The 17,140-nt window shown below is 59.1% G+C and overlaps 1 protein-coding gene across 1 annotated transcript in view; it reads left to right on the top strand.

The window, feature by feature from the left end:
- Positions 1-17,140, top strand: part of NRXN2 (neurexin 2) — a 99,141-nt gene that overhangs the window by 68,474 nt on the left and 13,527 nt on the right. Inside the window, exons 17-20 of the mRNA XM_052662567.1 lie at positions 2,649-2,830; positions 7,356-7,527; positions 11,614-11,703; positions 15,075-15,400. Of these exons, the coding sequence (XP_052518527.1) occupies positions 2,649-2,830; positions 7,356-7,527; positions 11,614-11,703; positions 15,075-15,400 (770 nt within the window). The remainder of the gene's footprint in view (positions 1-2,648; positions 2,831-7,355; positions 7,528-11,613; positions 11,704-15,074; positions 15,401-17,140) is intronic.

Genomic DNA, 17,140 nt, shown 5'->3' with positions numbered 1-17,140 from the left:
TCTTTGTGCGCTCTCCGCCATGTTTCCCGGCTGTCTCCTGTCGGGGTCTGCCTCTCCACACTGGGTCTTTGTGTGCAGCTGGCTGCGGCGTGGCCTGTGTGTGGGTGTGGGGTCTGTGGGTGCGTCACTGGGGACGCGTCGGCCACCCGGCCCGGGGCTGCGGGCACCCGCCCGGCCTCTGATCCCTCCTGCCTCACTGCTCTATGGGGCATGGAGGTGGAGGGCGGCTCGCTTCTCCCCTCCTCTCCGGGCTCAGGGTGATGTGCTGTCTGGGTTCCTGGGATGGGAAAGTGAGGAGAAAGGGTCTCATTTTCCGGACACCTGAGGGGTTTGGGAGGCTCCAGGTAGATGGAGTTTCCTTTGTTGGTGGAGGGACCAAGAGACCCAGTAAGCCACTTCTGCATCTGACTGGGAGGCTCTGGAACCAGGGGTGAAGAGGCCCTAGGCCAGGAGGCAGGGAGTGGTGTGTGTGCAGGAGGGTCAGCATCTCAGCTCCTCTGGCCCTCTTCACCCCCCCAGATTTGGACGTGCGGCTTGTGAGTGAGCAGAGGAGGAAGGGAGGACCCTCGGTATTACGGTTACCATGGAAACAGCCGATTTTCCGGAGTGCTGCAGTGTTGGGAGTGGAGAGAAGGTTGCCGGCTGAGGCCTCCCCTGCTCCTAGTCCTCACGCCCTGCCCCTGTCTTGTCCAGGCAGTGACTGCCAGAAGGCGGGGGTGTGGCTCATGCCCTGATCGGATTCTCTGCCCTGATCTTGGGGCCCCATCTGGAGATTTCAGATCTCACCAGGGAGGCCTTCAGAGGGGAAGGATACCTGAGTTGGGAGGGGCAGGGCCCAGCTCCCTCTGTCTGCTGGGGGGGCTTTCCCGCAACTTTGGTGTGGCAGACTTCAGTTAACTGACACCCTGGTGGTTCCTTCCCCCGGCCTTGCCCCCTGGGAGTCATCTTCCCCTCTGGCCCTGCCTGGGGGAGATGTAGAGCTGGGATGACAGCTCCTGCACCCCCGCTGCCCTGCACCCCCCCGCCGGCCCCCTGCTGGCCTCACTGCCTCTCTGGGCCCCAGACCACACACAGCCTTCCCTTGTCTTCTTGGCTCCTCCTGGGCCTGCAGAAGGTGCCTCCCTCCAAGGCACTCAGGGGTCCCCTCTCCTTTTGAAGGCCTAGGAGCTTCCTAGGATAGAGACCCCTGGTCCCATATTGCCCAAACAGGGCTCCTAGTCCCTGAGGTGAGAGACCCCAAGGTGTGTGAGAGGGGTGGCCTTAGTGTTACTCAGCTGCCATTTTGGCGGAGCAGGTTTGCTTCGGAAATAGCCCAGACCCTCCCTGACCTGGGACTTCCTAGCCCATCCAGGGCTCTCCCACCCAACAGCCACACTTTTCTCCCCATCTGCTCCAGGCTTTTCCCCTCAGGCCCATCTGTCTCTCTTTTCTCTCTGGGTAAGTCCTCCCCTGAACCCCTCTCCCCCAAGAAGTGTTTTGAGAGGAGTCGTTAGTGGCTAATTATTTAATTAAGCATTTTATGAATCTCATCTGCTCCATTTCTGTTCTAAAGAATGCAAGATTGTTGTCTTCCCTTCTCTGAAGGCCCCAGAGCACTAGTCCTCTAGGCCTCCCAGACAGAGCTCCCTTCCCAGCAGCTGGGTGACCAGTCCCCCACCCCCACCACGGCCAGCAGTCTGCCCCCACCCCTCCACCGCCACCTCCAGGGAGCCCAGGCAGCCGCAGGAGGGAGCGGGGCGACTAATGGGGTTTATTTTGGGGCTGAGATCGTTAGGGACCTCACACCCCGCCCCCGGCAGGATGGCAAAGAGGAGACAGAGGGGGAGAGAGGGTGGGGTGGGGGAGGGGTGGGAGAGGGTTCCCTTCACCATCTCTGGCTCCCACCCTCCTGCTTTCTCTCACCTACACCCCTTTCTGTCCCTCTCTGTCCATCTGTCTCTCTGCCTCCTTCCTCCTCTGGCTGTCAATCTCTCCCTCCCCCCACCCCCTTGTCTGTCTCTTCTTTTCTGGGCAGGGCTCCAGGACCCCTTGTTTTGGCACCCAGGCAGCCCCCTAGTTGGGAGTGGAAGCAGGGAGTCCAGGCACACTGGGACCAGGCTTTGCAGGGGCTTGGGAGGGGGTGGGGGGCAGGTGTTGGAGGGGCGCCAGCCTGCAGGCTATGAGTCAGAGCTGAACACAGCCCCTGCTTCTCCCGCCATCGCCTGGGGCTCCTTTGCCTTGGTGGCTGCTCAGCTCAGCCTGCAGAAGCACACACCTCACACTTGTCACCTGGGCCGGGCCTGGGAGCAGTTGAACGGGGCCCTCTGGGTCCTGCCTGCCCCTGGTGATCATCTCTGTCCCCTCGCAGCATCTCCCCAGGCCCTCTCTCTCTGTGTCAGTCTCTCTATTACCTCTCTGTTTTGCTGTAATTAAAACTAGAATTCTTGATGAGGCAGCTACATCTGTCTGTGCGCGTGCACAGGCTCCCAGCCGGGCACCCGCCCGCCAACTGTTCCCTAGGATGGCAGGGCCTGGTGGCCGCTGTGGGTCTCACACCTGAAGCCCTGTACCCTAAACCCATTGTCTCAGGGTGCTGGCCACAGCCCCAAGGACCTGCTGACCGCGCCCTCTTGACGTCTTATCTCCTCTCCCTTTCCTTCTCTCTGCAGCCGGAACCACGTACATCTTTGGGAAGGGGGGAGCGCTCATCACCTACACTTGGCCCCCCAATGACCGGCCGAGCACGAGGATGGACCGCCTGGCCGTGGGCTTCAGCACGCACCAGCGGAGCGCCGTGTTGGTGCGGGTCGACAGCGCCTCGGGCCTTGGGGACTACCTGCAGCTGCACATCGTAAGAAGCGGGGCCACCACCCCTGACCCCCCAGCCTTCCTGCCCCAGGTCCACTAGGTCCCTCCTGCCATGGGACCAGCACCTTAAATCTTTCCCTTCTGTGGAGCCCCCAGAATCTCTGTTCCCTGACCCTTGGAGTTTCCTTCTGGCAGTTCTGCTCCTGAGACCCCCCCTCCTACCGGTTATTCACTGAGGCTCCCCAGCTCCGAGCTCTGAGACCATCTGTGTCTCTGACCTTCCTGAATGTAGTCAGGGCCCCCCTCCGGGCTTCCAGGCCATTCTCCCGCAGCCTTCAGGGACGCCTTCACCTCATGACTGCCCTGGTCTGCTGCCCACTCACTCCGACACCAACTCAGCCACCCACTGCGTCCCGTGCTTTGTCTTGCTCCTCCTTTGGCCTCCCCACCCGGGGACGGGGACAGCCCACCCTTGCTTCTTTACCTTGCCTTTTGATCCCGTCCCGCCTCTGCCCTGCCCTTGAATATTGTTCCCATGACCTTTGCCCTCGCAGCAGCCACCTTGCCTGGCCTCATGGCCATAGCTACAGCCTTTCTGGCCACAGCCCTGCACATTCCTCCCTGACCTCTTGGCCCAACCCCACATCTCCACCCTGACCTCCCGCCCCGCTTTTCTGCTTTCCTCCGTGCAGCTCCCCTCCTTGCCCTCTGCTCCCTCCCACTGCCTCCCTCAGGCTGCCTCTCCTCATGGTTTGCATCCTAACCCTAGTCTTTAAGCTGCCCCCTTTCCTCTCCATCTCTGGTCCTGCCCCACACCCTTCCCTAAAAGCTCTAGGTGGCTCTGCTCCGCTTCTGCTCTAAGCCTCTCTCCACTGCCTCTCCCCTGTCTTCACCCCTGGGCCTCTGACCTGCCTCCATTTCCACCTGTGCAGCCCCTTACAGCCACCTCCCTTCCCTGCCCGCACCCCATGCGCTGACCCTGGCCGGTACCCTGAGCTGGGAGGGCTGAACAGGCTGGCCAGGCTCTGTGTGCTGGAGGGATCCGCGTGGGGGACCCTGAGCTTCAGGGGAGCGAGAGGGCAAGGGGAGAGGCTTCTCTGGGCTCTGGCCCTTCCTTACAGGACAGCTTTCTAGGCTCCCCGGGATGCATACCCTCCCCCGACACTGACTGGAAGGAGTGAAGGAATGAGGCCTGAGGAGAGATGGCCTGTGGGCAGAGTGGAGCCGAAGCAGAAGTGGCAGCTGATGGGCACCGGGCGGGGGAGGCCAGGCAGCGAAGCGAGCAGGAAAGGGGTGCAGAGGGAGGTGTGGCAGAGAAGGCGGGAAGCTCCGTGAGCAGGTGTCTCCGCCCGCGTGAGAGGCAGTGCGATGGTGCAATGACTGAGTGTGACAGCGTGGGGCTGGTGTGTGTTGATCATGCCAGGAGTGCTTGGGGGGCCATGGGGGACAGTCTCGTGGCCTCTGACTGGGCGTGTCGCTCTATATTTGTACTCCTTGACCACGTGGTGTTTGCTGCTGGTTCAGTCTCCTGACCCTGCGTGGCAGGCGTGACTGTGCTTCTGGGTCCTTCGCTGTGAGTGAGGGCAGTCGCCCTCTCATCACGTAGTCGTGAGAGGCTGTGTGCCATTTGGAACAGATGTTTGGGTTCGAGTCCCCGCTCCACCACATCCTTGCCCTGTCTTTGGGGGTCCCCTCATCTCCCGTGCCTCAGTGTCCTCCTCTGCGTAGTGGCATGGGCGCTGTCAGGGAGCTGCAGGGGAGGTTCAAGATGATGCACATAAAGCTCTTAGGACGTTGCCCAGCCCCTAGGGAAGCACCGTGTCTGGTAGTAGCCCGATCGCCGTGAGTGTCCCCCCGGATGAGTTGATCTACAGGTGGTCTGTGTCTACCTCATTGATGACTTCTGTCTCTGTGCCTGTGGGTTTAGGGGACAGGGTCCCCCCAGTGCTGAGGAGAAGGGGCAGGGGGACAGGGAGTGGGGAGGAGTCTCCTTCTCCCCCTCTCAGCAGTTACCCACCGCCTTCTCAGGGTGCTGTGGTGAAGCACACCCGGCTTCTGCTGGGTTACCGGCCTGATGCTGTAGAGGGTGGGGCAGGGCGGGGCGGGCTGGCCCTGGGATGGGGAGCCTGGAAAGGGTCGGGGGCCCTGGAGGAAGTGTGGGAGCCACATGAGGGCTGAGCAGGGCCCTCAATGGGCTCGAGCCCCCTGGGGCGGCCCCCAAACCCCCTCCTCCCCCGGTGACACATCAGCTCCCACCGCCGCGTCATTAGCAGCTCTCAGAGAGTGGGGAGGCGGCAGCAAAATAAGAGAAAAGCAATTTGACGTTTCTAATAAAGCGTCGCTCCACTTTGCCAAATTAATTTTGACTCCCATAATTATTTGCTGTAGGAGCGGCCTCGTTCTTCCCGCCGCCGCCTAATGAGGTAATTGGGGAATTAGGAATTAATGACTTTAACAGAAGTGACAACTGACTTCACGTCGGGAGCAGCTCTGGGAGCTGCCTCTACCCCCGGAGTGCACGGCTCTGAGCTTGGCTGCCTCCTAGGAAACGGGGGTGTCCTGCCTTCCAGCCGCCCTGGACGGCCTCTGCCCGGCTCTCAGACCACTTCCGCTTGTTGACTGCCGTCACCACCTGGCTGAGCCTCGTGGGGACAGACCCTCAGAGGCACCCAAGGGGCTGGCGCTGTTGCATTGCTCACAGTAGTACTGAGGTCTGTTCCCCTCGTGTGAAGAGCCGACCATCACCCCTTCTCCCTGGATGTCATCAGTCTGCAGGTGGTGGGTGGGTGCAGCTTGCTAGTACTTTTTGTTAGGCAAGCGCAGCCTCAGTTTCCCTGCTTTGCTGCATCTTTGAAGAGGTGCTGCCTGTGTGTATGGCTCTGTGTGTGTGTGTGTGTGTGTGTGTGTGTGTGGCTTTCCCAGGTTCTAGGAGGGGAGAAATGGACCCACAGTGGAGAAGGGATAGGGTCTTCTTCAAGTGGACCACAGGTGACACCCTGCTCCCCAACTCTCCCTGCAGACTCCATGCCTGCCTCGTCTGAGCCACCTGACCCCTCTTTCAGTGCCGCCAAGCCTGTTGACCCTGTTGGATGCAGGAGGTGGCCACTGAATGGCTCCTCATGCCCAGGCTGGACTGGAACAGTCTGTCAGGAAGACTCCAGGAGTGTAGCGTGTTCTGGGAGGATCTGGGTCCCCCTGACTGTGAGGGAATCTGTGCGAGTGTCTGTCCCGTGCGGAGGAGGGTGTGGGAACTCAGGAGGCTGAACTTGGGGTACTGCTAGGAAGCGCAGGGGAGTGGAATAGGGGCTCAGGTTTAGGGCCCAGAGGGCCTTGTGCTGGCTTCTTTAGCTGTCTTTGGTCTTGAAGGAAGGTTGGTCTCAGTAGCCTCTCAGATCTCCCCCAGCTCCAGCACTCTGAGTTGGTGTCTCCCCAGACTGGTGGGGCAAAGCAGGAGAGGGCACTGGCTTTGGAGTCAGGCCAACTGGGGTTCAAACCTGGGGTTCCTTTCTTATGAGCCATGGAATCTGGGGATATTGTTTACTCTCCCAGGGTCTCAGTTTCCTCCTCAGTGGAACATGGATGCTGTACATTCCTGAGGGTTGCTGTGGGGGTGAAGAGAGCACGTGTGTACAGTACCCACAGAAGGCCTGGCACCATTGATGGCTTCAGTGAGGTTCTGGCACCATGGGCAGAACTCTTCCTGGACTGGCTCCTGGGCAGCCTGTACGGGTTTCCCACGAGGCCCTCTCTGAGGCCTGGGGCTGGGCGAATGGCTCAGACCGACTCTCTGCTCCCCTTCTCAGGCTCAGTCCCCGTCTTTCCTCTTCCTGTCCATTCCCACCTGCCTGCAGCATCCTCTACCCTTACACCCCCATCTCACCTTTCCTTAATAACCCCAACATGGTTGGTTTCCTGGATCTCTTTCTATATCCAACACCCTCCAAAACACGCAGTCCAGACCCCCTACCTCTGCCCTCTTGACTGTAGAGGGGCTGCCCCCACACTCAGGCCTGACCTACATGGGCTGATGCCCTGGAGACAAAGCCCCCAGGGATTTGCCCAGTGCTGAGCATTCAGGGGAGGGGAGGCTGGAGCTTGGAGGGGCTGGCTTCTGTGGACCCCCCTGTTGGTCGTGCCTTAGGGAAGCCTCTACCCTTGGTGTTCCCACTGGTCCTAGCTTGCTCTTGATCATCCCTGTTTGGGGCCCGCAGGCCCAGTGGCCCTTGCATGGAGTAGGTGCCCCGTAAACATTTGTGAACATTTTGACTGAACCTAAAAGCAAGAGGTGAGTGTGGTCAGTTGAAGTGCTCCAGGTCCATGTTGTGCACCTCACAGTGGCTTCTCCAACCTCTCTGAACCTCAGTTGCTCCCTCACTCGCATATGGGGGAGGGGGCAAGCCAACCTCCTTGGGCAGGTGAAAGGGTCCAGTGAAGACATGGCTGGGAGAGGTGTGTTGTAAAGCTGTTAAATGCAGCAGAGGTGGACCGGTGGTGGTCACAGGAGGAGTTCTAGCGGGAGTGAATGGTCGTTCCCTCCCAACCCCTGATCTCTGCCTCCCTGTCCCCAGGACCAGGGCACCGTCGGGGTGATCTTTAACGTGGGCACGGACGACATTACCATCGACGAGCCCAACGCTATCGTGAGCGACGGCAAATACCACGTGGTGCGCTTCACTCGAAGTGGCGGCAACGCCACCTTGCAGGTGGACAGCTGGCCGGTCAACGAGCGATACCCGGCAGGTAGGCGGCGGGGCGCAGAGATGTGGCGGGAGGGGTGGGGCAGGGCGGCCAGGGCTGCCTCCAATAGGAGAAATGCCTGCACTAGGGGCGGGGCTAAGTGGCGAGGCTTCCCACTGCGGGAAAGGTGTGGCTTGTAGGGGCGGGACCAAGGTGGGGCGGGGCTAAAAGGAAAAAACGGATTTGAAGGGTAGGGGCGGGACTGTGGGAGGTCAGCTCGCAGAGGGTTGGAACAGCTGAGCAAGGAAGGATGCAAGGGCAGGCTCCCATTTGGGGATGGGGGAGGAGAGAAGCGAAGGAAGGTAGAGGTAAGGAGAGTCTGACGTAACTGAGGGAAGGATGAGCTGAGAAAAGAGGGACAGGTGGAAATGGGGCGGCAGATGCAGAAACCAAAGAGAGAAGATCCAGAAGTAACCCAAAACGGATCTTGGCAAGGAAGCAGGGCTGTTCCCAAGGATAGAACCAAGGCAAGAACCAAGGTCTTTACAGAGAGCAAGTCAAAGGTTCATATTAGGTGAACTAGATAAAGAGAAGTAACCATGGAGACCTGGAGAAAAGGAACCCCAGTGTCTCAAAGAGTAAGGGACATCGTGAAAGGGAGAGAGCGACAAGTGACAACAAGGGCGAAAAATAGGTCAAGTGCCTTCAACAAGGCTTCACCAACAGTCTGCTGGTCTTAGGTCCTGTGCTAAGCCCCGAGGACACAGGGCACAGCCCCTGCTTGCAGGGAGCTCACAGTCGTGGGGGTGGGGAAGCGCAGGGGTGCAAACAGACCTGATTCAACAGTGTGACAGCTGCGGTGGCTGAGGACCCTCCAAGATCTGAGGAGCACAGGGCAAGGACAGGAATGAGGACCTGGAAGACATGAGGAGGCAGAGACTCTGCGTGAATCTGAGGGAGGCAGAGAAAGAGCCTCAGAGTGAGAGGAAGCAAGGGAGGAGCAATGGAGAGATGCGGGAATAGTTACCGAGACAGAAGCAGAAACGGAGGCAGCACCCAGCGTGATGCAGGGAGATATATGGAGCCGCTGTCTCGCAGATGCAGCTAGCAAGAGAAGAGGTGGCCAGAGCCTGGGGAGGGAGGCCAAGAGAGTCCTGGTGCGGGAGACGACAGGGAGGGGAAGTGGAGGTCCTGCAGGAGAACCGCAGACAGCCCGAGACGCGGAGATGCAGGCTGAGTGACCCTGCAGAGTTGCATGCACAGGGGCCACTGAGGAGCAGAGAGAGCACCTGCAGGCTCAGCCCCACTCCTCGGCCAAAGTGATGCCCGGAGAAGCCGCCTGTGCTGGCCGAGAGGGCGGAAGGACACGAGAGGCTCACGTGTGCAAACCCTCACAGGCCCACTTACTCTGGGATAAAAAGGCTCAGGTGGGCTTACGGCTCACCGACACACGGGCTTCTACCCAGACACTCTCAGGCAGCCTCTGAAGACAGAACCCTAAAGCCCCCTAATAAACACAGAGACTGATACACATACAGGCCAGCCTCAGGCACACAGACACTGGCAGATATTCATGTGGTCAGATAAACACAGGGGGAAAAAGCCCTACAGAGGGTGCCAGCTTACACCGAGGCCTGGGCATGCGTGGGGCTACTCAGGCACATAAACATTCCCATTCCAAGTGCCACAGACACACCAACACCCACAGGCCTGGCTGTAGGCCTCAGACTTCTCTCTTTCCCAGATGCACACACCAGGGCGACCCTTGCACCAGTGAAGACACCAGCCCTCCCTGGTGGGACAGGGCTGGACTCGGGGAGCATGAAGCGTTATGCCAAGCCAGAGCGCCTTCCCGTGGATCCCAGCGGGGCAGATGCAGGATTAGAAGAGTCACACCCGCCTTCCTCTGCTTGGGATCCCTGGCTGGGGTTGGAGAGACTGTTGGGTGCCTCCTTGACTGCCAGGCAGAGTAACCTGAGGGCCTGGTGCCCTGTAAGGGCAGGTCACCTATGAAAGCGAGCGTCCCCCTGAGCAACACCAGCAGGCCAGAGTAGAGTGTGCGTGGCCCAGACTCTCGGGAAACACAGCCACGTGGCCCAGGGCCCCTGAGCCAGCAGGACCTGGCTTTTCATCCTGCATCTGCTGCTGACAAGCTGGGTGACCTTGGACAAGTCATCTAGCGCCTCTGCATCTCAGTTTCGACCTCTGAAAGTTGGGGATAATATCTGCACCATAGCCATACTGTGAGAGTTCTGTGAGATGACCTAAGTGAAGTGCTAGAATGGCATGGCACAGCAGAGGTGCTGTTGAACTCTTGTTAGAATTGTTGTGTGTGCCAGTGAGGCAGACATACATCTTCCCTCCCTCAGGACACACATACGGACAAGTACATGACCACACAGACACAGACACACACATACACAACTCGCCGGTAGGAGTAGGTGCCTGGATGCCTGCTGCCCTCCTGCCTCTGCCCAAGCGCTCCCTCTCCCTCCCTTCCCCCACTTGTCTCCCGTCTGGCTGCTACTCTCCTCCTCCAGACTCTTCTGAGGGCCCTCCCAGCCCCAGCCCCAGTGCTGTGCTGCCTCTGACAGAGCCCTTGCCAGCTGCAGCTCGGTGGGGGCTCCCCCTGGGCAAGGGCTGGACCTTTGTCTTTGCATCTCCAGTACCCAGCACCAGGAACAGAGAAGACACTCAGGAGATGTTTGTTGAGTGACTCAACGAGTGGATGATCCATTTTTGTGTAAAACACAAGTGACCCGACTCTGTGGGTTCAGAGTCTGTGGAATCTTTGGGAGGGCAGGGTCTCACTGCCTCGTAAGCATCCAGGGAGGCCCCATCCCTGCTGGAGTGAACACACCATGGGAGCTTCATGGGAGGTGAACACAGGCAGGCCCAGGCCCAGGTCTCACTGGGCAGGTAGCACGGTTGTGCAGTGAGACATGAGAAGGAAAACGCCCCCAGAGTGCATGTTACTGAAGATCGTGTCAGTGGTTTCAATGGGTAGAGTGGCCAGGTGCCCAAAGGAAATAACTTCCATTTCCACAGCTACAGTTTGGGGTCACCCACAGCTTTGGGGGAGAGCTCACAGAACACACAGACACAGACAGACAGACAGACACACACACGCACACACACATCCTCCTTCCTCCCTGTGAGCAGAGAAAACAGTTGTGTATGGATGGGCAGTCACGATTGAGAGGAGGAAGGTCAGGTTGGGGCTGGGATGGGTCCCCAGGGCTGGAACGGAGAGGGAACCTGAGCGGAGAGGAGTCCGAGGGTCTTGGAGTGAAAATGAGAGAGAGGGATGAGAGCCAGGTGCCACCAGGCGGAGGAGGGCCGTGGGTGCCTGCGGGGAGCCCGGGAATGGGCCAGAGTGACAGAGGAGGCGAGATGCAAGGGTTGGGCGGTGCAGTTGGGGGACATCCAGCGGCCACACTCGGCACTGTGACCAGGATGAGAAGCCCAGAAGTGTCTTCAGTGAGAGCGGTGGGGGCTTGAAGGGGGAAGTGCAGGTGGAAACCAGTGGTGGGGTGGGGTGTGGTGTGGGGTGGGAGGTGAGGGGAAGCTGGGAGTTGATCACAGAACGTAAAGGGAACCGAGGGGACTTCGAGAAGAGTTTTAAATCTCACTGTTAAATGCGTGTGCCGGACCACCCCCTAAATGCCGCATAAACCCCCGCTTAACCCGTCCCTCCCACTTTTAAACCGCCCTCTAAACGCAGTAACCAGCTGAGTCACTAAGGCCTTCCACCCCTAACTTAAACCTGCTAAATGCCCCTCCCCACCCCTCTACCCCATTCTGGGATGGGGAAGGAAGTGGGCAGACAGATAAACCTGTTTAACCTCTGACCTTTGACCTTCCAGCTGCCTCTTCTTCCATTCCCCTTTCCCTTTCTTCCTTGTCCCCTCTTTTTCTTCGGGTGGCTCCTGCCCCCAGGATGGGGCTGGCTCTGCCTGGGAGCCTAGGGAGGGGGACTGGAGGGCGGACGAGGGACCGGCATTTCTTCTCCCGCCTTGGGTGGACCTGCCCTCTCTCCGTGGGATGTGGCCGCTTACTCTGAGTCTCCTGAGAAATGCATAATTACTTTTCTAACTCCTTTGGACTTCGCCGCCTGAGAAACCTACTGTCTTTCTAAACTTTTCCAAGGAAACTTTGATAACGAGCGCCTGGCGATTGCTAGACAGAGAATCCCCTACCGGCTTGGTCGAGTAGTTGATGAGTGGCTGCTCGACAAAGGTAATTAACCAGAATTAATTAATTAATTAATTAACTTTAAAAACACTATCTTAAAGGTGCAGAGCTCTCTCTTTCCCCATCCGAGCCTTCCCCATCACCCACCCCCTAGTGAGAGGACGATTGTCCAGCCAGGGTGCTCCCTTCCTCTCTGGGGTCAAGGGTCTGTGGCTCCTAGAGGGATGGTTGGGGCAGGGGTGGGGCTTTTCTAGACGTGGGAGAGCTCGGTCTCTTCCTAAACCTGTGATGGGACTAGGGTCACTGAGGAGATGCTGAATCCCTCCAGGAAGGCTGGGTGAAGTGTAGGTGGGGAGGGGGCTGCCGTGTTGGCTCAGAGGTTTAGTCGAGGGCCCGCTGAGGACCACAGCATGCTGGGCAGCACACGGCTTTGGAAGCGGAGGGTGGTGGTCCTAGGATCCCAAGGAGGGATAGGAAGACCTCGCAGGGCTCATCTGAGGAGAAAAGGGAGGAGTGGGGGGGCTTCAGATCCTACTGGCAAGATGAGGAGCGTCTGTGAGGCCGCTGTCTCTGGAAGGGGCCCACCTGGGTCTAGAAGGTCTCAGACGCAGCGGAGGTTGTGGGGAGACTAGGAGGTGGGGGAGAGGTGGCATCCCAGGAGGATTTCTGTGCCCACTGAGCTGATGAGGAAGACAGAATAGCTGGCTAAGAGGTGCTGCTGGGTGTGAGGGAGGAGGGAGAAGGCCACTTGTCACCAAGGGAAATTGGGGCCAAGGGCAAAGCCATCCCATTCCCTTTGGAGAGGGGGCGAGCTCTGTACCTCTAAGGCTAAACTCTAGGGGGGAAGTAGCACTGTTAAACCTCCACCTAACCAGCTGATAACTGTGCTTTTAAATGTCCACTGGGGCCTGCCCCAACTAAAACCCCCAATGTCACTTCCAGCCCCCCACACGGCCAGCGGGGACTAAACATGCTGATAACCAGATGTGATAAATCCGTAGCAGGACAAAAAGTTAAAGGGACTGTAACAGACATCGCTAAAACCTACAGCCCCCAGCCGCACTGGGCTGCTCTCTCCAGCGGGGTGAACTTTAACCCTTTGAGGAGTTCATGGTGGGTGGGGCCCCAGGGGCCTAGTTGGCTCACCTATGTAGCTTCCTCCCCGTTACCCACCTCCCTCTTCCGGAATCAGAGAGGCCAAGGGAGCAGCTTGGGCTGAGGCTGGGACAACTTGTGACCCCAAGGGTAGGGAGAGCTGGACAGGCCAGGGAGAGGGGTCTGGGGGGCGGGACTTGTGGTCCAGCTGAAGGAAGAACTCTTGCCGGTGGTTTGGAATCCCAGTCCTGCTTTGCTCCTACAGGGTTGCACCTTCTCTTTAGGCCTCTGGTTCCTCTTCTAAAAAGTGCAGGATTGGGCCACATTCTCTAGTATTTCCCAGAGCGTGGCAGGCATCAGCTCCCTCCTCAGGGAGACAAGGACAGTGATCCCTGCTCAGCCTGCCTCACACGGGGCGGGGCGCTGAGAGGATGAGATGAAATGAGGAACAGGAAAGTGTTGGAGAACCAAAGCTGGGCATTCTCGGAGAGATTACTTTACTGTCAGCACCTAGCATGTGGTAGGTGCTCAATAAATATTTATTGAGTGAATCCATTTTTCCAGTTCCAAAATGTATCCTGTGAAGCATAAGTCCCATGAGATGCTTCATGATAAAGAGATTTGTGGTTAAAAAAAAAAAAAGAAGAAAGAGAGATGTGGTAAGATGAGCTTGAGAAATTGGAATCCCGTTTCTTCCTCTTGGAGAGGCGTATGAACATTCATTTAAATAAATGCTCTGAGAAGTCCTGCAAGACAGAAACCTCGTTTAATTATGAAATGTTTGTTTTCCAAACTCACTTGACCACTGTGAACCTTCTCCCCTTTGTTTTTCTCCTAATTCTCACGTGTGGGTGTAAACTGGACACTGATCCTCAAGGCCTCTCTGGGTCCCATGTCTAGCTGCCACTCACTAGCTCTCAGCTTCTGTGGGTTCCGGCTGATGATGGCCCTGCTCCAGGGCTGAGGGAGGTGCTGGGCAGAGGGAGGGCTGGAGGAGGAGGAAAGGCTGAGCAGAGGGCCTGAGCAGACACACCCGTGGCTGATCACTGGCCAGAGGCCAGACAGATGGCTGGGGGCCCCAGAGGTCTGGGTGTTCTGGGGAACCCATGTTTCCAGCAATAGTGTGGGTTTCACAAGTTGGACTGTCCTCAGCCCAGGTTTCAGGCCAGGGCTTATAGGCACCTAACTCTAAACCAGATCTTTAACGAGGCACTAACCAGAGGCTAACAAGGGCTAAGTCAGGCCTTAAACCCCCAGCGCCAGCAGCTGAAGGTCCAGGGGAGCAGGGGGCAACCTAATACTTCCTCTGCCCGCCTCCCCCCACAAAATAAGCAACATCAAAACCAAAGTTAAATCTAAACTTAAACATAATAAATATCTTTTCTAAAAACCAAACCAAAGCAACAAACTCAGAGGGTTAAACTGACCCCCAGATCCACTAAAACCAAACAGAACGACCAAAGCCCACCCAGGTGGGAATTCTGAGGTGTAACTGCTGAGTGAGGAGCGAGGTTGGAGCTGGAGTGGTTTTTTGGCTGTCAGCGAGCGAAGCAAGGTCCCTTTAACATTTTCCATCTCTGTGCTTGCACACCCTGGCGGGGAGCAAGGACTCTGCTCTCCAGGGCGTGATCCCCAGGCTGTGGCTGAGCCTCGAGGGGAGGAGGGGAGAGGGGGGCCTGGCCAGAGGTCCGAGGGCCTGGTGGTGGCTGGGAGGATGGAGTGCGGTCCACGTGGCTGCGCCTAGGCTCACGCATGCTGGCCCTCCTCCCACGCACTGTCCACCCAGGCCTCACCTCCATCCCTGCCCTGACACGCACTGACCACGTGGCTTGGCAGTTGCCTTCTCCGTTTCTGCCTTTTTGTCTCCTCTGTCTGCTGCTTCCGAGGGCTCCGTGGCTTGGGGCTGGACATGGGGTGTGGGAAGTTGGGGGGGAAGCAGAGAGGGAAGATGGGGATCCAACTGAAGGGAAAGAAGGGGGCGATGCCCCCAGAGCAAGAGAGGAGGGGGGATGGGAAGGCCAGAGGCATGAGCATGGCGGGGAGAGGGGGGAGCTGGGCCCCCTTTCCTGGCCCGTGTGTGCCCTGGGGCTCCTTCCCCTCCAGCGTCCCTGCTGGCTGGACCGGGCTAGTGGCTGACGAGGACTTTCCCTTTGGTGTCTGCCCCTTCCTCGTTTCTCCCTCCCCACCCAACCCCTACTTGCTGGTTTCCACCTCCACCCCTTTCCCCACCTTGGACACCCCCCTCTCCCTCTCCCTTTCTGGTCTCCCCCTGCTGCCTGTCCCCTCTCTGTCTGTCACCCCTGCCCCTCCCCACCCCCCAGGCCGCCAGCTGACCATCTTCAACAGCCAGGCTGCCATCAAGATCGGGGGCCGGGATCAGGGCCGCCCCTTCCAGGGCCAGGTGTCCGGCCTTTACTACAACGGGCTCAAGGTGCTGGCGCTGGCCGCCGAGAGCGACCCCAACGTGCGGACTGAGGGCCACCTGCGCCTGGTGGGGGAGGGGCCGTCCGTGCTGCTCAGCGCGGAGACCACGGCCACCACCCTGCTGGCCGACATGGCCACCACCATCATGGAGACCACCACCACCATGGCGACCACCACCACGCGCCGGGGCCGCTCCCCCACGCTGAGGGACAGCACCGCCCAGGTGAGGGCCCCCACGGGTGGGCGAGGGCTGCGGGTTCGCGCGGGGGAAGGGCTGACGTCCGCCTAGCAGCCCCGGCGCCCGGGAGCTCTGAGGGGACGGCGGTCTAGGTGGACCCGGCAAGGTCTCCTTTCTTGAAGCGCTTGTCACCCTGGGAACCAGGGATGTCGTAGATGTAGAGGTGACCACTCTTTCTAGGGGGACCATTCCCAGAGTGAGGGGGAAGTTGGGGACCCTAGCTAGACCAGGGAAGACCACCCGCCACCTATGAGAGAGGCGCTGCTATAGGGGGAGAGCAGAGCTGGGAAGGAAGGCTTCCTGGAGGAGGCATCCCAGGCCTCTGCTTGATGCTTCTACCTGGAGAGACGGGTGAAGCCCCAGAGAGACCAAATTGGGCTGTGGGATGGAATGACCCCTGCTACCTGCCTAGTAATGAAGGCCATCTCGGTGTTGTGTGGGCATCGAGGGGGAGACAGAGGGAGCCAGGGTGGCACCGCTCTGGGCAGGGCACAGAGGCGACAGTGCTGGAGGGGTCAGCGGCTCACCCAGCAGTGGCAGCCCTTCTCCAGAGGCTGGTGGAGGCCGGAGCAGCCTCTCCTGATTGCCGGTGTCCTTGTAGTGGGATTGCTGGCCCGCTCCAGTCACAAGCCCTGTCTGTGTGGCCTTGAGTAGGCACCGCCATGTAGCAGGCCTCAGTGTCCCTCTGTGCCTGTGGGTCAGAGCCCGGCAGGGGCAGACAGCCCCCTGGTGCTCCACCTCCCTCCCCCGGCCTGCCCCGCCTGCTGTACTCTCCCGGGTCCGGTGTGAGTTTATCGCCTCTTGCACCCAGGGGAGCACCCGAGGGGGCTGTATCTGAGAATGAGGCTCTGCTGGGACAGGAGAGGCCTGACTTTCCTGGTGGCCAAAGCTGATTGAGCATATGTGACTCACTAAGGCAGCCCGGGTGCAGCTGAGTTTTCTAGCTGTGGCTGTGGCCTGAGGGTGGGGGCTTGCACCTGGCACACTGGATCTTGCTTAGGGACCCTGCTCCCTGCCCAAGCCACTCCTGTTCCCCATCGCCCATGGCTGCAGGCCTCTGGGCCTGGCGGGACCTCTGTTGTCCCGGGTGAGGGAGGGGCTGGGTCAGTCACGGGGGCAGGTCCTACCTCCACCACCAGCCTGCCTTCCGATTCTGTAAATAAGGGCTGGCCTCTCTTAGCTCCCTTCCCCTCGTCCCTGCCAGTCTGTGCAGGAGGGGCCTGGATCTGGTTGACAGCTTTGTCCAGGGAAGAGAGTCAAGCCTGAACCCCCTTCCCTTCTGCCAAGAAAATTGAGGGGACCCGAATGCCAGGCCTTACCCCAGGGAGCGGGGAGCCCTGGGAAAAAGGCGTGGCTCTACCCAAGGTTGGGCACTGGCTATGCCCAGTGCCTGATGGCAAGAAGGGCATCCCGTCTCAGTGTGAGGTGATGGGCAGACCGTCTAGGCAGGAGAGAGGGGTGGGGCTCTAGGGGTCACAGCTGTGTGGTGGAGCCTGCAGGCTGGCAGAGAAGCAGAAGTAGTCTTCCAGTCCCCACCTTGCCCTTTGGTGAGGGCTGCAGAGTCCTGAGATCAGGGGGTGGGGAAGAAGCAGGATGTGATGGTTCACCCCTTACCCAGCCCAGACTCCTCCCATCTTTGGCCTTTGACCTGGCCTTCTCCCTCCACCCGAAGTCTTTAATTCCCTTCCTGCTTGGAGTCTGGGTTTCCCTCCTTGGGTTTCTTCC

This window comes from Budorcas taxicolor, chromosome 25, assembly GCF_023091745.1.
Source record: "Budorcas taxicolor isolate Tak-1 chromosome 25, Takin1.1, whole genome shotgun sequence".
Taxonomy (NCBI): domain Eukaryota; kingdom Metazoa; phylum Chordata; class Mammalia; order Artiodactyla; family Bovidae; genus Budorcas; species Budorcas taxicolor.
The sequence above is the reverse complement of the archived record's forward strand: the minus strand, read 5'-3'. Positions and strand labels throughout refer to the sequence as shown.